Genomic DNA, 21,242 nt, shown 5'->3' with positions numbered 1-21,242 from the left:
ATGGACCTCAAAGCTTTTAAACCAAATATAAATAACTCTTTCCCTTGTCTTCGATTTCTCAGATCAACCACGTGAGGACCAGAGACTTCGACTGCTGTCTGGTGGTCCCTCTGATTGCCGAGTCAGGCAACAAACTGGACCTGGTGATCAGCAGGAACCCTGCTTCCTCCAGGACCGGGTCCCAGTCAGAACTGAACCAGCTACCCACCGAGGAGCCTGTCATCAACTGGACCGAGCCGGGAGACAGCCTCTCTGGCCCTCCACCGACCCAGAACCACCATTCCTTATCCAGGATGGCTGCTGGAATCGGGGTGACTGGGATCGGGGTGGCGCTGGCCGGGGCTGGGCTAGATGATAGAGACCCCACTAAGACCTTATAGCAGACTGGAGGTCTGAAGGCCCAAGGCTCTCTGTCTGTCTGTCCCACTAAGACCTTATAGCAGACTGGAGGTCTGAAGGCCCAAGGCTCTCTCTGTCTGTCTGTCCCACTAAGACCTTATAGCAGACTGGAGGTCTGAAGGCCCAAGGCTCTCTCTGTCTGTCTGTCCCACTAAGACCTTATAGCAGACTGGAGGTCTGAAGGCCCAAGGCTCTCTGTCTGTCTGTCCCACTAAGACCTTATAGCAGACTGGAGGTCTGAAGGCCCAAGGCTCTCTCTGTCTGTCTGTCCCACTAAGACCTTATAGCAGACTGGAGGTCTGAAGGCCCAAGGCTCTCTGTCTGTCTGTCCCACTAAGACCTTATAGCAGACTGGAGGTCTGAAGGCCCAAGGCTCTCTCTGTCTGTCTGTCCCACTAAGACCTTATAGCAGACTGGAGGTCTGAAGGCCCAAGGCTCTCTCTGTCTGTCTGTCCCACTAAGACCTTATAGCAGACTGGAGGTCTGAAGGCCCAAGGCTCTCTGTCTGTCTGTCCCACTAAGACCTTATAGCAGACTGGAGGTCTGAAGGCCCAAGGCTCTCTCTGTCTGTCTGTCCCACTAAGACCTTATAGCAGACTGGAGGTCTGAAGGCCCAAGGCTCTCTCTGTCTGTCCCACTAAGACCTTATAGCAGACTGGAGGTCTGAAGGCCCAAGGCTCTCTCTGTCTGTCTGTCCCACTAAGACCTTATAGCAGACTGGAGGTCTGAAGGCCCAAGGCTCTCTGTCTGTCTGTCCCACTAAGACCTTATAGCAGACTGGAGGTCTGAAGGCCCAAGGCTCTCTCTGTCTGTCTGTCCCACTAAGACCTTATAGCAGACTGGAGGTCTGAAGGCCCAAGGCTCTCTGTCTGTCTGTCCCACTAAGACCTTATAGCAGACTGGAGGTCTGAAGGCCCAAGGCTCTCTCTGTCTGTCTGTCCCACTAAGACCTTATAGCAGACTGGAGGTCTGAAGGCCCAAGGCTCTCTGTCTGTCTGTCCCACTAAGACCTTATAGCAGACTGGAGGTCTGAAGGCCCAAGGCTCTCTCTGTCTGTCTGTCTGTCCCACTAAGACCTTATAGCAGACTGGAGGTCTGAAGGCCCAAGGCTCTCTGTCTGTCTGTCCCACTAAGACCTTATAGCAGACTGGAGGTCTGAAGGCCCAAGGCTCTCTCTGTCTGTCTGTCCCACTAAGACCTTATAGCAGACTGGAGGTCTGAAGGCCCAAGGCTCTCTCTGTCTGTCTGTCCCACTAAGACCTTATAGCAGACTGGAGGTCTGAAGGCCCAAGGCTCTCTCTGTCTGTCTGTCTGTCTATCCCACTAAGACCTTCTATCAGAGTGGTGGTCTGAAGGCCCAAGGCTCTCTCTGTCTGTCTGTCTATCCCACTAAGACCTTCTATCAGAGTGGTGGTCTGAAGGCCCAAGGCTCTCTCTCTCTCCCCTTCCCTTCTGAGTTATCCTCCCCCTGGTGCTACTGTAGAAAACCACTCTGATGAGACAGGGGTCAATCTAAAATGGAGCCCTATTGCATGTGTAGGGCACTACTTCTATCCATAACCTCTTTGCAGGCTAACCCCTCACAGCTCTGGCTAAAAGTAGTGCACTACCTAGGGAATAGTGTGCTATTTAGGACACAGACAGACAGACAGACAGACAGTGTTCCTAGGTGGACAGTGGGGTCCGGGGCCGCTAAGTCAAAGCGCACTGACAAAACTAAACTCCTTCCTCTGAGCCAGAGCATGAGCCACAATCACAAGAGGTTTCCTCCTCTTCCTCCCTCACACTGGGGACTATTGAGTACGGTACGCACCTCTACCCCAAGACTACAAAGAACTACAAAGATGGAGGCAACATCGACCACACTGACCTCTTGGAAAATACCTGAGACAAAAATAATAACAGTGATGAAGTGAAACAATAGTGCCATCGGACCGATCCTCTCCTTTTTATTACTGCAGCTGGACAATAAGACAGTAACACAGTTCTGTTTAAAACAAAAAAGAAAACACAATAACATTTGCTGAAACGTTTACATGTGATGCTGGACTGGCCACTCTGTATGTGTATGTTTGTGTGCGCGCACCACTGCTGTGTCGCGTCGTGACGGATACAAGGCCAGAGTAATACATACCCTCTATCTAGTTATTATAGGGAGTCCTTCCTTCCCTCCCTCGCTCTCTTTGTCTCTCTCGCTCACACTTGGCTTCGCTCTGTCCTCCTCGTCCCCCTTCATCTGTCATACCTGGGTCTCACTAGCTCTGTCCCTCCCCCAGTGATTTCTAAGGGTTTTTACAGAGAAAATATCAGTACTGCGTCTGACTTCTCCCCAATGATTTTTAAGTACACTATTTCACTTGAAAAAAAATAGCACAATATTTTAAACGTTAGCCCCTTTATTTTCTGAAACCTGAACTGTAGTCCTGCCTCTCGTAGACGAGACTGAGGAGGAGGATGTTGAAATGAAACCAGGACAGCCAGGCGTCCCCTTAGGCTTCATCACAATGCATTTGGCAGCCGAGACAAGACGTGATGTGACGTTTCCTCTCCATGCATGTCACCAAGCTCACTGCTTGACCTAGAAGCATAATATATGAAACCCTTTAGAAAAGGATTTAAAAAGCTTTGCTTTGGGGAGGAGAATAAAGAAGCAGCTTTATCTAGGCTATACACAATTAGAAAGAAACAAAAATGGTACCAATCATACCATTCCCAAACAAAATGGCGACTTCTCTGAATCCTAGAATACAGGATCACCATTTCCCTTATAATAAGGTGGTGGTACTGAAGCACCTTATCCTTCATTTGGACATAGATCTATTTTCATAAATAGATGCAGAAGAGATGGGGTTCTTTACCATACGAGGAGGTAATATATGCAATGTGCTTCCTTACAGCTGCACTAGTCAAGGAGGAAAAACTGACTCGTGGTCCTGAGTCTGACTTGCTTGCATACAGTATGTGTGAAATAGGTATGCTAACACTGTGCTGTTACAGGAACCAGAGACAGAGTTAAAAAAAATTAATTGTGACATCCAATTAGTAGTTAGAATCTTGCCCCATCGCTGCAACTCCCGTACAGGGAGAGGTGAAGGTCGAGAGCCATGCGTCCTCCGAAACACGACCCTGGCAAGCCGCACTGCTTCTTGACACACTGCTCGCTTAACCCCGAAGCCAGCCGCACCAATGTGTGGGAGGAAACACCGTGCAACTGGCAACCGAAGTCAGCTTGTAGACGCCCAACCCGTCACAAGGAGTCGCTAGAGCGCAATGGGACAAGGAAATCCCGGCCGGGCCAAACCCTCCCCTAACCCGGACAACGCTGGGCCAATTGTGTGCCGTCTCATGGGTCTCCCGGTCACGGCCGCCTGTAACACATCCTGGGATGGAACCCGGGGCTGTAGTGACGCCTCGAGCCCTGCGATGCAGTACCTTAGACCGCTGAGCCACGCGGGAGGCCCCAGAGAAAAAGTCCTACTACTTCAGAACATTGGACAGCACATTGCAGGTAGTTTCATCGGTCCTGAAACGAACTACTACTTAGGAAGCGGCACCTATAAAACTGGGTTTAGAAAAACTACTTCCATGTTATAGCAGTCATTTATCCTTTTAAAACGACGTTCTGAAAAGAACAACCAACCAGATATCAAATCAACCTTAATATCGCACCCTGAATAGTAAGGTTACTGATTTCATTTCTGCCATCCAATCAAAATGACCCATTGATTTAAGGGGAGGGGGGGAAAAAAGCATGAGGTAAAATCTAAAATAACCCAAGTAATTCAAAACAGCTTTTCTATTTTGTATCCCACCACCCCTGTACCCTACCTGAGTAAATATCAACTAATATGCTAATCTGTGTGATACTGGCGTTGTTTAAAGTATGTTTTTGTATGGTTCATTGTTTTTCTGAGGTTTGCCCCCCAAAAGGCTTCAAATAATAACAAAGAATTTGTAATATAGAAAATGACACTTGTTTGATGATGATGATGATGATGATGATGATGAGAGGTGTATGTTGAAGGGTCCAGTGTAATGTCTTACCCTATAATGGTAAGGCAACAAGGTAAGGTAACAAGGTAAGGCAACAAGGTGTAATTCCAGTAGATTTTCACTTCATAAAAAAGAAACTATTACACCAGAAAAAAACAGAGGTCTGTTCAAAAGCAGGCTGTGAGAAAACAGATATTCCCAACCGTGTACTTCATGTAAACTAGTGGCTTTTTGACGAGTGATGTCACCTTTGTCTTCAGTGCTCACACAACACTGTCTCTTGCTTATAGAACTAGATCAGACTTGAAATGGGGAAATCCCATTCTAGGATTTCTATTTCTATGGTCTCACTATTTAGAAATGGCTCACGTACAACAGCATTATCCGTCCCACTATACAACCAACCACTCAATCTCTCATTTAGGCAACGATCTCTCACTTACGCCATAGAGACCGTTGGAAAAGCAATGTCGTCTCAAATGTTCACTGTCAAGTACTGTATTTATACATTGACAACTCCCAATACACTGGATATTTAACTACTGAAATGGCTGACATCAAATGCACTCTATATTGAAATGGCTGACATCAAATACACTGGATACTCAGCTACTGAAAATAGCTGACATCTCAACTACTGAAATGACTACACACAGTTCAACCGTAGTAGCCCAACAGTAATATTTGACTACTTCAGTCACTGCTACTATTGTTGTCTTTTAGAGTTCAGTTGAATCTCAAGCCATCGCTGTGTCAAAAAAACAGTGGTTTATTTAACCACAGATACAGTTCATTGCAGACATTTGCACCTTAGTTTCTTTACAATTCACCTCAACGTTACAGAGAACAAGCTTTTGGACTTACGCAGACGAAACCTTGAGTTTAAAAAAAAAAAAAGCTCAGGTGGAGTGGTCATTTTTCTGTTAATACTGGAGTATACACTGCCAATTACCATAGTGGGGTCAACCATTTTCAATGTATGATACAGTTAAAGAATCAAACTCACTGTTTAAGTCCCTGAAAAATTGTATTTTTATTTCTAATGGACCGGTATTATGACCTGTAAAGTATTTTTGTACAAATTTAATACTTTGGTAGCATGATATTTATCGTCTATGTATAACTTTGGGAATTCCTCCAGCTGTAAACCTTTGTATGGCCGAGAGAAGAGAAACAATAAAAAATGATTTACAGAGTGGGAAAAACACAACATGGCTGAGGTGATTTACAGAGTGGGAAAAACACAACATGGCTGAGGTGATTTACAGAGTGGAAAAAACACAACATGGCTGAGGTGATTTACAGAGTGGGGAAAACAACAACATGGCTGAGGTGATTTACAGAGTGGGAAAAACACAACATGGCTGAGGTGATTTACAGAGTGGGAAAAACACAACATGGCTGAGGTGATTTACAGAGTGGAAAATACACAACATGGCTGAGGTGATTTACAGAGTGGGGAAAACAACAACATGGCTGAGGTGATTTACAGAGTGGGAAAAACACAACATGGCTGAGGTGATTTACAGAGTGGGAAAAACACAACATGGCTGCGGTGATTTACAGAGTGGGAAAAAACACAACATGGCGATTTACAGAGTGGGAAAAACATAGTTGAGGTGATTTTCTCCTGTCAATATCTCAGCCTCTCTCAATCTGCAACAAACTGATGAAATGATGACAATCTCATCTGAGGCACTTACCTTTGATCAATAAAATGATACAAGCCCATATGTATAGCAATTAAAACATGACTTTAAAATAAACAGATAATAATGCAGAGTTTACTCTCTAATGATGGCGCCGGAGGGGATTCCGACTGCAAGGCGCCACAGAGGGTAGTGTGTATGGCCTGGTACATCACTGGGACCAAGCTTCCTACCATCCAGGAACTCTATACCAGGCAGTGACAGAGGAAGGCCCTAAAAATTGTCAGACTCCAGCCACCCAAGTCATAGAGTGTTCTCTCTGCTACCGCACGGGAAGCGGTACCAGAGCGCCAAGTCCAAAAGGCTCCTTAATAGCTTCCACCCCCAAGACATAAGAGTGCTGAACAGTTCATCAAATGGCCACCAGACTATTTACAATGACCCCCCCACTACTGCTACTCTCTTTTCATTATTATCTATGCAGTCACTTTACCCCTACCTACCTCAATTACCTCGACTTTCCCAACTCTTATTTTAATAAAACTGCATTGTTGGTTAAGGGCTTGTAAGAAAGCATTTCATGGTAATACCTGTTGTATTCCGTGCATATGACGTATAAAATATGATTCGATTTAAATATCCTGGTATCAATGCAGTAGTGGCCATCAATCATAAGATATCCTGGTATCAATGCAGTAGTGGCCATCAATCATAAGATATCCTGGTATCAATGCAGTAGTGGCCATCAATCATAAGATATCCTGGTATCAATGCAGTAGTGGCCATCAATCATAAGATATCCTGGTATCAATGCAGTAGTGGCCATCAATCATAAGATATCCTGGTATCAATGCAGTAGTGGCCATCAATCATAAGATATCCTGGTATCAATGCAGTAGTGGCCATCAATCATAAGATATCCTGGTATCAATGCAGTAGTGGCCATCAATCATAAGATATCCTGGTCTCCTGGGTCAAGGAGAGAAGGTGTTCAGTCCTGATCGGAGGGTGGATCTTGGAAGAGCCGTTTGCCGTGAGTGGGCGTGCGGAGGGAGAGCTGCTGCAGGCTGGAACAGCCCAGCGGTGATTGGAACGGCTCCACCTACACAGATGACACGACAACAAGATGGAGTCAGAGAAAAGTGACAACTCTTCCCAACTAACTCTTAGAATAACCACTAAAACCCATCTACTAAAATAACCCCCCTCCACTTCTACTAACCCTAACCCCCCCTCCACTTCTACTAACCCTAACCCCCCCTCCTCCACACCTCAACCACTTCTACTAAAATAACCCCCCTCCTCCACTTCTACTAAAATACCCCCCCCTCCACTTCTACTAAAATACCCCCCCCTCCACTTCTACTAAAATACCCCCCCCTCCACTTCTACTAAAATAACCCCCCCTCCACTTCTACTAAAATAACCCCCCCTCCACTTCTACTAAAATAACCCCCCTCCACTTCTACTAAAATAACCCCCCCCTCCACTTCTACTAAAATAACCCCCCCCTCCACTTCTACTAAAATAACCCCCCCTCCACTTCTACTAAAATAACCCCCCCTCCAGACCACAAATACTTGTTCAGACGTGCCCTAGTCATGTGTGAAAATGTACTGCTTCCACCACAAAAAGCACAACTGAAAATCTGCCTGACTAGACGCCAAGTCCTCTTTCTCTTACCTTGATCTGTTTAGAAGGAGTTACATTCTGTTCCCCACTGTCAGGAGCGAGTGTCCTCTTGGAAGGGGTGCCCACAACCCCAGACTGAGCAGCTAAATGTGAACCCTTCCCCATGTGTCCATCCCCTACAGCGCTGCTGCTAGCCTCCATTTTCATCCCCTCCTCCCCCTCACACGACCCAGGCTGCTCCTGGGAGGGGTCCTCAGAGCTGCTGTTCATAGGCGACCAGCTATATGCCTGACTGAAAGTGATGTCGTCCATTAGAGAGGTGTCTGTAGCATCTGCCTGAGGAGCTGTTGGAGGCTCATTTCTCCACAGCTGCCTGGGTAGGACTGACGTAGAGTGGGACTGGACACGATTGGCTTGAAGTGGGACTGCTAGGATGGGTGTAGAGAGGAGTCTGGGTGCTGCTATAGGGGTTTTGTAGGCGGTCCTTAGAGACCAGCTAGGTGTCTGTGAGGCCAGAGGAGTGGTCTGTGTAGGCCCGAAGCCTGGGGCTGCCCTGCGAGGTGTGCCCGGCTGGGGTTGGTTCTGGTCTGGTTGGTCCTGCCCCTCAGCCCCAGGCTGGACCAGCAGCTCTTTGACCAGGGTTCCCAGCCGGGTGTTACGTGGGATGATGCGTCTCTTGATGGCTGAGGCCATGCCCTCCTGCTTGGCTATGACATATACACGCTTCTGTCCCCGTGTCACAGCCGTGTACACGTGTTTCCACGTCTGGACGCTACCGTTACCCAGCACGTACACAATTGTCTCGGTCTCCGACCCCTGAAGCACAGAGAAGGAAGGTACAGTACAACTGAAGACTCCATCAGAGAAAATGTCTAACTAGTTAGAATCTACTGAACTGCTTAGTTTAATCATTCTCTCATCAGTTTATGAATGGAGACAGAGAGAACACACACACACACACACACACACACACACACACACACACACATACATATACCTGGAAGGTGTGTATGGTCCTAGCCCAGGCATGTTGCAGTTTACATTCTCTCTGTAGCTCCCTAAAGGAAACAGACAGCATCCGTCCGTCACGATCATCCAGAGTCAAGTACCTCTGCTTCCTGCTCCGCTGTGAGCCCGCCTCCTCCTCTGTCATGTCCTGTCATAGGAGGAGACACAACCAAAGAGCACGGCTCAGCCAATTAGAATTGAGCAACTCCAGAATAGCCTAAAAACATGTAACTATTGGTTCAGTGAAAGGTCCTCTCATTTCTCACATGTTTAATAAAGAATATCTCTCCGTTACACAGGCGCTCTTTATTCTTCTCTTTGCTTTTCATTTTGTCACCACTTCCATTTCTCTGTGTGGCCCCGTTCCCTCTCCGACTCTCCTCTCCATCCAGCCCAGGAAGTCTCTGCTTGGTCCTGGCCCTGTCAGCTACATAGCTGTTCTCCAAGTCCTCTTCTTCAGGAGACCCTTCCTTGTTCCTGTCTGTGACATAGCCGTTCTTTGTACAGCAGACTTTATCTCCCGGCTGGAAATCTAGTCGGTTCTTGTTGTTTCTGAGGTAAAAGATCAACATATCAAACCCAAATGATGAATCCATCTACAGCTAAGGAGACCAGCTGGGATTTCTAACAGAAACAAACAAGATCTAGGAATGGAGGTAAGTCTCCTCACATTGCACATTCTTCCTTTTTACAACAGCTCTATCTGGTGGTCCACTCATTACACAGAAGAGATATTGTTTCTACTGCTAACCGCGTCTCCCCTCCCTACAGCGGCAGAAACGACGTCTCCCCTCCCAACAGCGGTAGAAACAGCATCTCTTCCTATAGCGGTAGAAACAGCATCTCTTCCTACTAACAGCGGTAGAAACAGCATCTCTTCCTACTAACAGCGGTAGAAACAGCATCTCTTCCTACTAACAGCGGTAGAAACGGCATCTCTTCCTACAGCGGCAGGAACGGCATCTCTTCCTACAGCGGCAGGAACGGCATCTCTTCCTACAGCGGCAGGAACGGCATCTCTTCCTACAGCGGCAGGAACGGCATCTCTTCCTACAGCGGCAGGAACGGCATCTCTTCCTACAGCGGCAGGAACGGCATCTCTTCCTACAGCGGCAGGAACGGCATCTCTTCCTACAGCGGCAGGAACGGCATCTCTTCCTACAGCGGCAGGAACGGCATCTCTTCCTACAGCGGCAGGAACGGCATCTCTTCCTACAGCGGCAGGAACGGCATCTCTTCCTACAGCGGCAGGAACGGCATCTCTTCCTACAGCGGTAGAAACGGCATCTCTTCCTACAGCGGTAGAAACAGCATCTCTTCCTACAGCAGTAGAAACAGCATCTCTTCCTACAGCAGTAGAAACAGCATCTCTTCCTACAGCGGTAGAAACAGCATCTCTTCCTATAGCGGTAGAAACAGCATCTCTTCCTACAGCGGTAGAAACAGCATCTCTTCCTACAGCAGTAGAAACAGCATCTCTTCCTACAGCAGTAGAAACAGCATCTCTTCCTACAGCAGTAGAAACAGCATCTCTTCCTACAGCAGTAGAAACAGCATCTCTTCCTACAGCAGTAAAAACAGCATCTTACTTGGTGCAGTGGTTGCAGTAATGTTTGCAGCAAAGCTCATTGATCAAGGCACACTCCCTCCTGAAAAACAAAGAGGTACAGTTAAGATACAGGGCAAACAATAATATAGAGAACCCCTCTACTGTCCTATAGTATCAATGGTATAGAGAACCCCTCTATATATCTGACCCCTCTACTGTCCTATAGTATCAATGGTATAGAGAACCCCTCTACTGTCCTATAGTATCAATGGTATAGAGAACCTCTACATATCTGATCCCTCTACTGTCCTATAGTATCAATGGTATAGAGAACCTCTACATATCTGATCCATCTACTGTCCTATAGTATCAATGGTATAGAGAACCTCTACATATCTGATCCCTCTACTGTCCTATAGTATCAATGGTATAGAGAACCTCTACATATCTGATCCATCTACTGTCCTATAGTATCAATGGTATAGAGAACCTCTACATATCTGATCCCTCTACTGTCCTATAGTATCAATGGTATAGAGAACCTCTACATATCTGATCCATCTACTGTCCTATAGTATCAATGGTATAGAGAACCTCTACATATCTGACCCCTCTACTGTCCTATAGTATCAATGGTATAGAGAACCTCTACATATCTGATCCATCTACTGTCCTATAGTATCAATGGTATAGAGAACCTCTACATATCTGATCCCTCTACTGTCCTATAGTATCAATGGTACAGAGAACCCCTCTACTGTCCTATAGTATCAATGGTATAGAGAACCTCTACATATCTGATCCATCTACTGTCCTATAGTATCAATGGTATAGAGAACCTCTACATATCGGATCCCTCTACTGTCCTATAGTATCAATGGTACAGAGAACCCCTCTACTGTCCTATAGTATCAATGGTATAGAGAACCTCTACATATCTGATCCCTCTACTGTCCTATAGTATCAATGGTATAGAGAACCTCTACATATCGGATCACTACTGTGTTATGCATGTCTTACCTTCTGAAGGCAATGAACTGTGACGTGGCATCATTCTTCAGTCCTGGAGCAGATTTCAATAATAGTTCGATAGCCATCTGGAGGTCTGAAAAACAACATCAAATTGTGTTGCATTATATTGTCACTTTTACGGGTTTTCAGCGCACAGCACCTGCAAGATGGAGTCCATGGTGTACTCACCATAGTCAGAGTCCTCGCTGGTGTTGGGCAGCAGGATGAGGATGAACCTCTTGTCTTCAGAGGGCATGGTGTAACTTCCATTCAGATCCAAGATGGCGTCGTAGTGGAGCGGCCTGAAAGTATGAGTCAACCCCATCTCTGCGATTCTGATTAAAAAAAGGACAGACGCAGGATTTCTCCTTTCTCATGGTCAGTCATGGCATCAGATGATAAAAACATTTGTCAAAAAACTATCTTACAGAATTTGTTATTTATCAGAGTCACTGTGGTATTTATATGTTTGTTGGAAAAGACAAAAACCAATGTCGTATTTACAGTCCGGCGTTGTTGACGATGAGTTGAGACTCAGCTCTGTGATTGGTCCTCATCTCGATGGCCCAGTGGGCTCGGCCCAGACTGCAGAACAGGTCACACAAGGTGTTTCCTGGCTCGATACTGGGCAGCTGACGCACATCACCTAGACAAACAGTCAGTCAGACTGTAGAACAGGTCAAACAAGGTGTTTCCTGGCTGGGTACTGGGCAGCTGACGCACATCACCTAGACAAACAGTCAGTCGGACTATGGAACAGGCCATACTTCCTGACGGGCTGCCCCCAGGTGGTGAAGGTAGGAAACAACATTTCCACTTCGCTGACCCTCAACACTGGGGCCCTACAAGGGTGCGTTCTCAGCCCTCTCCTGTACTCCCTGTTCACCCACGACTGCGTGGCCATGCACGCCTCCAACTCAATCATAAAGTTTGCTGACGACACAACAGTAGTGGGCCTGATTACCAACAACGATGAGACAGCCTACAAGGAGGTGAGGGCACTCGGAGTGTGGTGTCAGGAAAACAACCTCTCGCACAAAGTCAACAAAACAAAGGAGATGATCGTGGACTTCAGGAAACAGCAGAGGGTGCACCCCCCTATCCACGTCGATGGGACAGTAGTGGAGAGTTTTAAGTTCCTCGGCGTACACATCACGGACAAACTGAAATAGTCCACCCACATACACAGTGTGGTGAAGAAGGCACAACAGCGCCTCTTCAACCTCAGGAGGCTGAAGAAATGTGGCTTGTCATCTAGAATCCTGACAAACTTTTACAGCTGCACAATTGAAAGCATCCTGTCGGGCTGTATCACAGCCTGATACGGCAACTGCACCGCCCTCAGCCGCAAAGCTCTCCAGAGGGTGGTGCAGTCTGCACAACGCATCACCGGGGTCAAACTACCTGCCCTACAGGACACCTACAGCACCCGATGTCACAGGAAGGCCAAGAAGATCATCAAGGACAACAACCACCCGAGCCACTGCCTGTTCACCCCGCTTCCATCCAGAAGGTGAGGTCAGTACAGGTGCATCAAAGCTGGGACCGAGAGACTGAAAAACAGCTTCTATATCAAGGCCATCAGACTGCTAAACAGCCATCACTAACTCAGAGGCTGCTGCCTACATAGAGACTCACTAGTCACTTTAAACAATGCCACTTTAATAATGTTTACATATCTTACATTACTCATCTCATATGTACAGTTGAAGTCGGAAGTATACATACACCTTAGCCAAATACATTTAAACTCAGTTTTTCCCAATTCCTGACATTTAATCCTAGTAAAAATTCCCTGTTTTAGGTCAGTTAGGATCAACACTTCATTTTAAGAATGTGAAAATGTGAGAATAATAGTAGAGAGAATGATTTATTTCAGCTTTTATTTATTTCATCACATTCCCAGTGGGTCAGAAGTTTACATATACTAATTGAGTGTTTGGTAGCATTGCCTTAAATTGTTTAACTTGGGTCAAACGTTTCAGGTAGCCTTCCACAAGCTTCCCACAATAAGTTGGGTGAATTTTGGCCCATTCCTCCTGACAGAGCTGGTGTACCTGAGTCAGGTTGGTAGGCCTCTTTGCTCACACAGGTTTTTTTCAGTTCTGCCCACATATTTTCTATGGGATTGATGTCAGGGCTTTTGATGGCCACTCCAATACCTTGACTGTGTTGTCCTTAAGCCATTTTGCCACAACTTTGGAAGTATGCTTGGGGTCATTGTCCATTTGGAAGACCCATTTGTGACCAAGCTTTAACTTCCTGACTGATGTCTTGAGATGTTGCTTCAATATATCCACATCATTTTCCCCCCTCATGATGCCATCTATTTTGTGAAGTGCACCAGTCCCTCCTGCAGCAAAGCACCCCCACAACATGATGCTGCCACCCCCATGCTTCACGTTGGGCTGGTGTTCTTCGGCTTGCAAGCCTCCCCCTTTTTCCTCCAAACATAACAATGGTCATTATGGCCAAACAGCTCTATTTTTGTTCCATCAGACATTTCTCCAAAAAGTACGATCTTTGTCCCCATGTGCAGTTGCAAACAGTAGTCTGGCTTTTTTATGGCGGTTTTGGAGCAGTGGCTTCTTCCTTGCTGAGCGGCCTTTCAGGTTATGTTGATATAGGACTCGTTTTACTGTGGATATAGATACTTTTGGACCTGTTTCCTCCAGCATCTTCACAAGGTCCTTTGCTGTTGTTCTGGGATTGATTTGACTTTTCGCGCCGAAGTACGCTCATCTCTAGGAGACAGAACGCGTCTCCTTCCTGAGCGGTATGACGGCTGCGTGGTCCCATGATGTTTATACTTGCGTACTATTGTTTGTACAGATGAACGTGGTACCTTCAGGCGTTTGGAAATTGCTCCCAAGGATGAACCAGACTTGTGGAGGTCTACAATTTTTTTTCTGAGGTCTTGGCTGATTTCTTTTGATTTTCCCATGATGTCAAGCAAAGAGGCACTGAGTTTGAAGGTAGGCCTTGAAATACATCCACAATTGCCTCAAATTATGTAAATTAGCCTATCAGAATCTTCTAAAGCCAAGACATCCTTTTCTGGAATTTTCCAAGCTGTTTAATTAAAGGCACAGTCAACTTATTGTATGTAAACTTCTGACCCACTGGAATTGTGATACAGTGAATTATAAGTGAAATAATCTGTCTGTAAACAATTGTTGGAAAATGTGACTTGCCAAAACTATAGTTTGTTAACAATAAATGTGTGGAGTGGTTGAAAAACGAGTTTTAATGACTCCAACCTAGTGTATGTAAACTTCAACTGTATATACTGTATCTTATACCATCCATTGCATCTCGTCTACGCTCCTCGGTCATCGCTCATCCATATATGTACATATTGTTATTCCATCCCTATAAAGGTAGTTATATTAGGTTGTTGTTGGGGAATTGTTAGATTACATGTTGATATTACTGCACTGTTGGAACTAGAAGCACAAGCATTTCGCTACACTCGCATTAACATCTGCTAAACATGTGTATGTGACCAATAAAATTTGATTTGATTTATTTGACAAGGAGTTGGCTGGCTGGATAGTGGTCAACATCCCCTAGACAAACTCAGTCAGCCAGTAAGTCCTAAACCTTAAGTCCTAGCAGGATAGGGTTATAAAGCAGTGTTGTCTAATGTCATTCAGATAATGAGGAGTTTATTGGGATACAAGGTGATTTGTAGATCAGGGATTCTGAGCAGTCTAGTGGACCACATAGTGTTTCCCTTGAAAAAGGACAGGAAGTCCATTGTATAGGACAGGAAGTCTTCTCCTTACCTAACTCTGTTCCACCTTCACCCCCCCCCCCAAGTGTTGGCATCACATTTTACATGTGAAACATGTATAGCTTAAACCTGAACTTAAAAGCCAACATACCCAAGATGACAAACTTCCTGAGCTGTGCGTGTTTGGTGAGCATGGTGAGGACGGAGTGGAGGAGCCGAACACACACCAGACTGCCCTCGTCCACCACCAACACACGCACACACGCAAACTTCCACTCCTCAGGAGCCCCGTTGGGGTCCCTCTTGGCCTGCATGAAACTCCACAGCACCTGACAGGGAGGGGTGAACAGGAGGGAGGGGTGAACAGGAGGGAGGGGTGAACAGGAGGGAGGGGTGAACAGGAGGGAGGGGTGAACAGGAGGGAGGGGTGAACAGGAGGGAGGGGTGAACAGGAGGGAGGGGTGAACAGGAGGGAGGGGTGAACAGGAGGGAGGGGTGAACAGGAGGGAGGGGTGAACAGGAGGGAGGGGTGAACAGGAGGGAGGGGTGAACAGGAGGGAGGGGTGAACAGGAAGGAGGGGTTAGATATCTGTGACCTCTGGAAGTGACACTGTGTACAACACATGGACCTGACTACTGATGTTCAACTGGTTCATTTAGAACAATACGGCCGCTGGCGGTGAATATGGCCGCTGGCGGTGAACAAGTGGTAAACTTGACCTACAAGTTACACAAATAATCCTTTGTAAATCATGTAAGTGATAAATTTCAGCTGTTTATTTTGGTCTCACCGATACCTTTCTATTACAGAGACAAAGCCTACATGGACAGAGCATGTAACTTCTAGCTTTACCCAGGCTAATGTTTACCATTCAGAAACCTGTTCTGTACCTGGCTAACAGAACATAGTCAGAACCATTCTAGAAGTCATCCTAAGAGCAGAACTGTCTCCTGTACCAACCTGATGCAGGGTGTAGGCCTTGAGGCAGGTCCTCTTGGTGAGCAGAGACGCAGCTCTCCCTGTGGGCGCTGTCAGTAACACCTCGTCCTCTCCCTGTAAAACCCACAACGACTTCTTCCTCTCGTCCTTTACCTCCCCCTCTAACTGAGAGAGGAGACTGGGCGACAGGGCTTCTTCCTCCCACGCCTCGGACCCCAAGGAGTCATTCTCAAAGTCCCAGCATACCTTCCTGACCTCCTCCTCTGGGCTCTGCTGCAAGGCTGCCTTGAACAGCAGACTCACCACCGTGGTCTTCCCACAGCCCCCCTTACCGCTGATCACCGTCACCGGATTGGAACAGATCATCTCCGCTGCACGTATCTGATCTGGGTCTAAATCTACTGGAGGGCCCTGATCTGTAGGGGCTGGTTCTGCGTCAGAGTCCACTTCACCTCCACCTCCACCTTGACCCTCCCTACTCCCTCCATCCCCTCCCTTCTTCCTCAGCCTCTCCAGTGCTGAAGCAGTCAGCACCTCGTTGACATCCAGAGGTATAACCCAGCGCTCTCCCTGCATCAGACAGCGAAGACACTCAGCTATCCCAGTCTCATAAGAATGCAGGTTCTGCAGCGCCACCTTCTGGCGATCCCGTACCACTACACCCAGCTCTTTGAGGAAGTGGACTGCGTCCCACACCTGAATGAAAGAACGAACGAACGAATTAACTAAATTTGAAATTTACAAAAATACATATGGAGCTGCTTCAGCAAGCGAACCAACAGACAATACATAAACCACAAAGAGGACAGACGTATTTGTGTTGTGTTCCTCGTACCTCCATCTCCACCACGGAGTTACATCCTCTCCTGACCTCGTCACACAGGGTGGGGAGCTCCGTGTAGGTACTGCCCGTCCTGTAGCAGTGGGTCTTCAGAGAGTCGTAGACTCGCAGGGCATTACGCTGCTTCAGAGGGATCTCTTGGAACAGTTTACACTCATGGAAGGATCTCAGCTGAGCCTCGCAATGGACCACCTTCAACTCCTTGTATATAACCTAGAGAGAGGGGGAGTAGGGGAGGGGGGAGGGAAGAGAGAGGAAAAGTGAGAAGCGATTACTCAAGATAAACTAAAATAAGAAAATAATTGATTATGTCTGATCAAAGCGTTCATAGCAGATTAGAGGGGTGCTCTGTGATAGTTCACTGCTGGATTGGTCTGATCAAAGCGTTCATGGCAGATTAGAGGGGTGCTCTGTGATAGGTCACTGCTGGATTGGTCTGATCAAAGTCTACAGAAACTGTTGAGACAGTATGTTAACCAACCACAGTCCCCGACCAGCCAGGAGATTACACTTACATAGTTAAAGCCCAGCTTCCACACATCAGTCTTGATAATCTCCTCTATTTTGGCCAGCAAACTGAGATCCTCCTCTTCCTCCTCCTCTTCATCTATCTGTGTGACATGTGTAGCACCCTGTGCAGCAGGATGTTTCTGGCTTTTCTTTCCCTGGCCCAGTAGCTCAGTGAAGCGCCCTGGCAGTAGGGTAGGCAGGTATCTCATCACATTGGGGTACAGAGAGGCAGCTGTCACGTGCATCCCTGCAACTGACAGACATACCGATGACATGAGCTGTGTTGGAATACCCATACTAACATACTGTATGTTAGTATACTGTAAACCAACGGTAACATTTCAGTTCAGCGTACTAGAGCTTCACCCATCTACCGGAAGTTGATGCTGTTGCTATGCAACCTATTGCTAGCTTGTTAGTGTAACAGATTACTAGCTAGACTTCGGGTGTGTTTGTAACTTCAATCTGGAGTGCCAGAGTGCGCTCTGGGCGTTTGTAAATTCAGGGCGGTGTCAGATTCAACGGGTGTTGAGCATTGGTAACTAACTGTGCTGCTGACAACAATTGAAATAGTTTTTTTTTTGCCGACGTTGACCGACACCGGCCATATTCAACGGGTGTTGAGCGTTTGGTAACTAACTGTGCTGCTTGCCGACGTTGACCGACACCGGCCATATTCAACGGGTGTTGAGCGTTTGGTAACTAACTGTGCTGCTGTGCCGACGTTGACCGACACCGGCCATATTCAAAGGGTGTTGAGCGTTTGGTAACTAACTGTGCTGCTTGCCGACGTTGACCGACACCGGCCATATTCAACGGGTGTTGAGCGTTTGGTAACTAACTGTGCTGCTGTGCCGACGTTGACCGACACCGGCCATATTCAACGGGTGTTGAGCGTTTGGTAACTAACTGTGCTGCTGTGCCGACGTTGACCGACACCGGCCATATTCAACGGGTGTTGAGCGTTTGGTAACTAACTGTGTTGCTGTGCCGACGTTGACCGACACCGGCCATATTCAACGGGTGTTGAGCGTTTGTTAATTCATCAGATATTTAGCAAATTTACAAACGCACCCTATGACTAATAAGCATACTACATACCCAATTTGCATCACAAATAGTATGGTTAGTATGGTATAGTATGGTATAGTATGGTATAATATAGTATGGTATAGTATATGTATAGTATGGTTAATATAGTTAAAATGGTATAGTATTTTTATTTTATTTTTTTATTTCACCTTTATTTAACCAGGTAGGCAAGTTGAGAACAAGTTCTCATTTACAATTGCGACCTGGTCAAGATAAAGCAAAGCAGTTCGACAACATACAACAACACAGAGTTACACATGGAATAAAACAAACATACAGTAGAAAAATAAGTCTATATACAATGTGAGCAAATGAGGTGAGATAAGGGAGGTAAAGGCAAAAAAGGCCATGGTGGCAGAGTAAATACAAGTAAAACACTGGAATGGTAGATTTGTAGTAGAAGAAAGTGCAAAGTAGAAATAATGGGGTGTAAAGGAGCAAAATAAATAAATACAGTAGGGGAAGAGGTAGTTGTTTGGGCTAAATTATAGATGGGCTATGTACAGGTGCAGTGATCTGTGAGCTGCTCTGACAGCTGGTGCTTAAAGCTAGTGAGGGAGATAAGTGTTTCCAGTTTCAGAGATTTTTGTAGTTCGTTCCAGTCATTGGCAGCAGAGAACTGGAAGGAGAGACGACCAAAGGAGGAATTGGCTTTGGGGGTGACCAGAGAGATATACCTGCTAGTATGGGTTAGTATGGTATGGTATGGTTAATATAGTATGGTATAGTATGGTTAGAATGGTTAATATAGTATGGTATAGTATGGTTAGAATGGTTAGTATAGTATGGTTAGAATGGTTAATATAGTATGGTATAGTATAGTATGGTTAGAATGGTTAATATAGTATGGTTAGAATGCTTAGTATGGTTAGTATAGTATGGTTAGAATGGTTAATATAGTATGGTATAGTATGGTTAGAATGGTTAATATAGTATGGTATAGTATGGTTAGAATGGTTAATATAGTATGGTATAGTATGGTTAATATAGTATGGTTAGAATGGTTAATATAGTATGGTATAGTATGGTTAGAATGGTTAATATAGTATGGTATAGTATGGTTAATATGGTTAATATAGTATGGTATAGTATGGTTAGAATGGTTAGTATGGTTAATATGGTTAATATAGTATGGTTAGTATGGTATAGTATAGTATGGTATAGTTAGTATGAGTATTCGAACACAGCTATGGTCTTTACTCACAGCACTTCATATTACCAAAACACTATAGATCAGGGTCAAGATGCATCTCTCCCTCACGTCCACCTACCTGAAACAGAGACCAAGGCTTTAATCTGCTGTGCCAATGCTCTGTGCTGCTCTCCTTCCTCAAACTCAGCCAGAACTTCCTGAAGGTTAGCCAACTCCACCTTCCTTCCCATCGGCAGCCAAGCAAAGAACGGGGTGACAAACTGTCCATCCACGCCACAGGCTGTGAGGAACAGAGACAGGATGGAGCGACCCTGGTCTCCCTGGAGGTCTGAGCGAAGGCGGTAGGCAGGGTAGCCCCGCAGCACCAGCTTGCCCCTGGCTGCGCGGGCTGAGCAGGTAGCCTCCCACCATGGGTCCTTCAGACTGAACCGGCCCATTACTCTGCATCTCTTACCAGACACACTGTCCAGGAAATCAACTAGAATGGACGTGGGATAGAAAATGAAACAATTACACAACATAGTTAGTTATTTAGCTGACTAACGTTATCTAGCTAGATCATCAGCATGCATTCATCGTGGTGGATTGTATGGTAGTGTTTTGTGGGGGGTGGGTATCATTTGTGGGAACGGTCCAACAGGAATCTGTTCCAAAAAGTTGGTAAAGTACAAGGATGCCAACAAACAACACATACAAAGTAGTATGATCAATTCACCTAGTTGACTAGCTGCCGAATAGGCATCAACTCACCACGTAGTTTATTCTTAATGTTTGTCCATAGGCTACCAGAGAGGACAGACACTTTTCAGAATAAACATGGTGAGTGGAAAACCTTAATGAAACAGCCCACCCTCTACCCGGTATCTTATTCTGCCGCTATACAACTTTGTATACGTTGTTTGTTGGAAACCTTGTTATTTACGAAGTTTTTGTAACAGATGCCTGTTGGAATGTTCCACACATGATACCCACCCTTTTGTGGCTGTATTAGTGTACTAACAAGAGATAAACCAGATTAAACAAACGATATAATTACAGTAGGAGACATTATAATCAATACAAGCTCGGTCGATAAGAGTGACACTGTTGCAGTCCCTAACGCTGAATGATTGGTAACTTGTTAGCTAGATAAATAGAGCTCATTTGTTGCAAGTGACAACCGCAGTAGCTAGTTAGGCTAACTTATACATGTGAATTTATCAAAGCTATGATGATCTGTCAACGACCACTCACCTTCGTTTCGGCCCGGTATGGAGGAATTAAACATGTGTCCTCCAGAGCTAACGCTGTCCATCTCTTTCATATCCAGAAACTCCGGCTGTGCCTCTTCCTCCTCCTCATCATCATCTTCCCAATCAGAATCGTCATTTTCCGCCTTTTTAACCTTCTTTTCGGGTAAAATGTAACCTATTATGATTCTGTCACCAAGAGGACACCCCAACTGAGACATTTCTGTTTTGTTTTGCTTATTTCGCGCGGTAATTTCATATGCCAGCTGATATACAAATAGGAAGTGGAAAAGCGGAAGTGCTTTATATTTTTTTCCGAGACAAGCTAAAAACTAGCGGGTAAGCGCCACCGACCGGCCTGGGGGGTAAGGTGCAGCTTGATGAGTCTCATTCCTGTGCTTACCATTAGGCTTACCAGATACTACACCATCTTATTGTAAGTCATGAATGCAGTTATAGTTGTGTATTACAGTGAAAGCGGAATATCGTTTTTTTTACCT

The 21,242-nt window shown here is 45.9% G+C and overlaps 2 protein-coding genes across 4 annotated transcripts in view; one reads left to right on the top strand and one right to left on the bottom strand.

The window, feature by feature from the left end:
- Nucleotides 1-5,702, top strand: part of grip1 (glutamate receptor interacting protein 1) — a 430,214-nt gene extending 424,512 nt beyond the window's left edge. For both annotated transcript variants that reach the window (XM_082964252.1, XM_082964253.1), the window contains one exon: nt 63-5,702. In XM_082964252.1, coding sequence (XP_082820378.1) covers nt 63-380 — 318 coding nt within the window. In that variant the 3' untranslated portion in view covers nt 381-5,702. The remainder of the gene's footprint in view (nt 1-62) is intronic.
- On the bottom strand, nt 5,407-21,027 carry LOC106598231 (DNA helicase B). 2 transcript variants are annotated; one of them, XM_082964250.1, is made up of 14 exons: nt 20,747-21,027; nt 19,632-19,991; nt 17,274-17,521; nt 16,753-16,971; nt 15,939-16,613; nt 15,129-15,306; nt 11,746-11,887; nt 11,431-11,576; nt 11,251-11,335; nt 10,271-10,330; nt 8,948-9,233; nt 8,671-8,829; nt 7,725-8,489; nt 5,407-7,143 (listed from the first exon to the last, which is right to left on the bottom strand). In XM_082964250.1, exons 1-14 carry the CDS (start codon nt 20,961-20,963, stop codon nt 7,033-7,035), a joined length of 3,651 nt encoding a protein of 1,216 aa, XP_082820376.1. In that variant the 5' UTR covers nt 20,964-21,027; the 3' UTR covers nt 5,407-7,032. The 2 variants fall into 2 exon arrangements, with proteins under 2 accessions (XP_082820376.1, XP_082820377.1); XM_082964251.1 differs by having other exon boundaries at nt 17,274-17,515.
- Nucleotides 21,028-21,242: the final 215 nt, after the last annotated feature.

Source organism: Salmo salar, chromosome 17, assembly GCF_965601325.2.
Source record: "Salmo salar chromosome 17, fSalSal1, whole genome shotgun sequence".
Classification (NCBI taxonomy): Eukaryota; Metazoa; Chordata; class Actinopteri; order Salmoniformes; family Salmonidae; genus Salmo; species Salmo salar.
The sequence above is the reverse complement of the archived record's forward strand: the minus strand, read 5'-3'. Positions and strand labels throughout refer to the sequence as shown.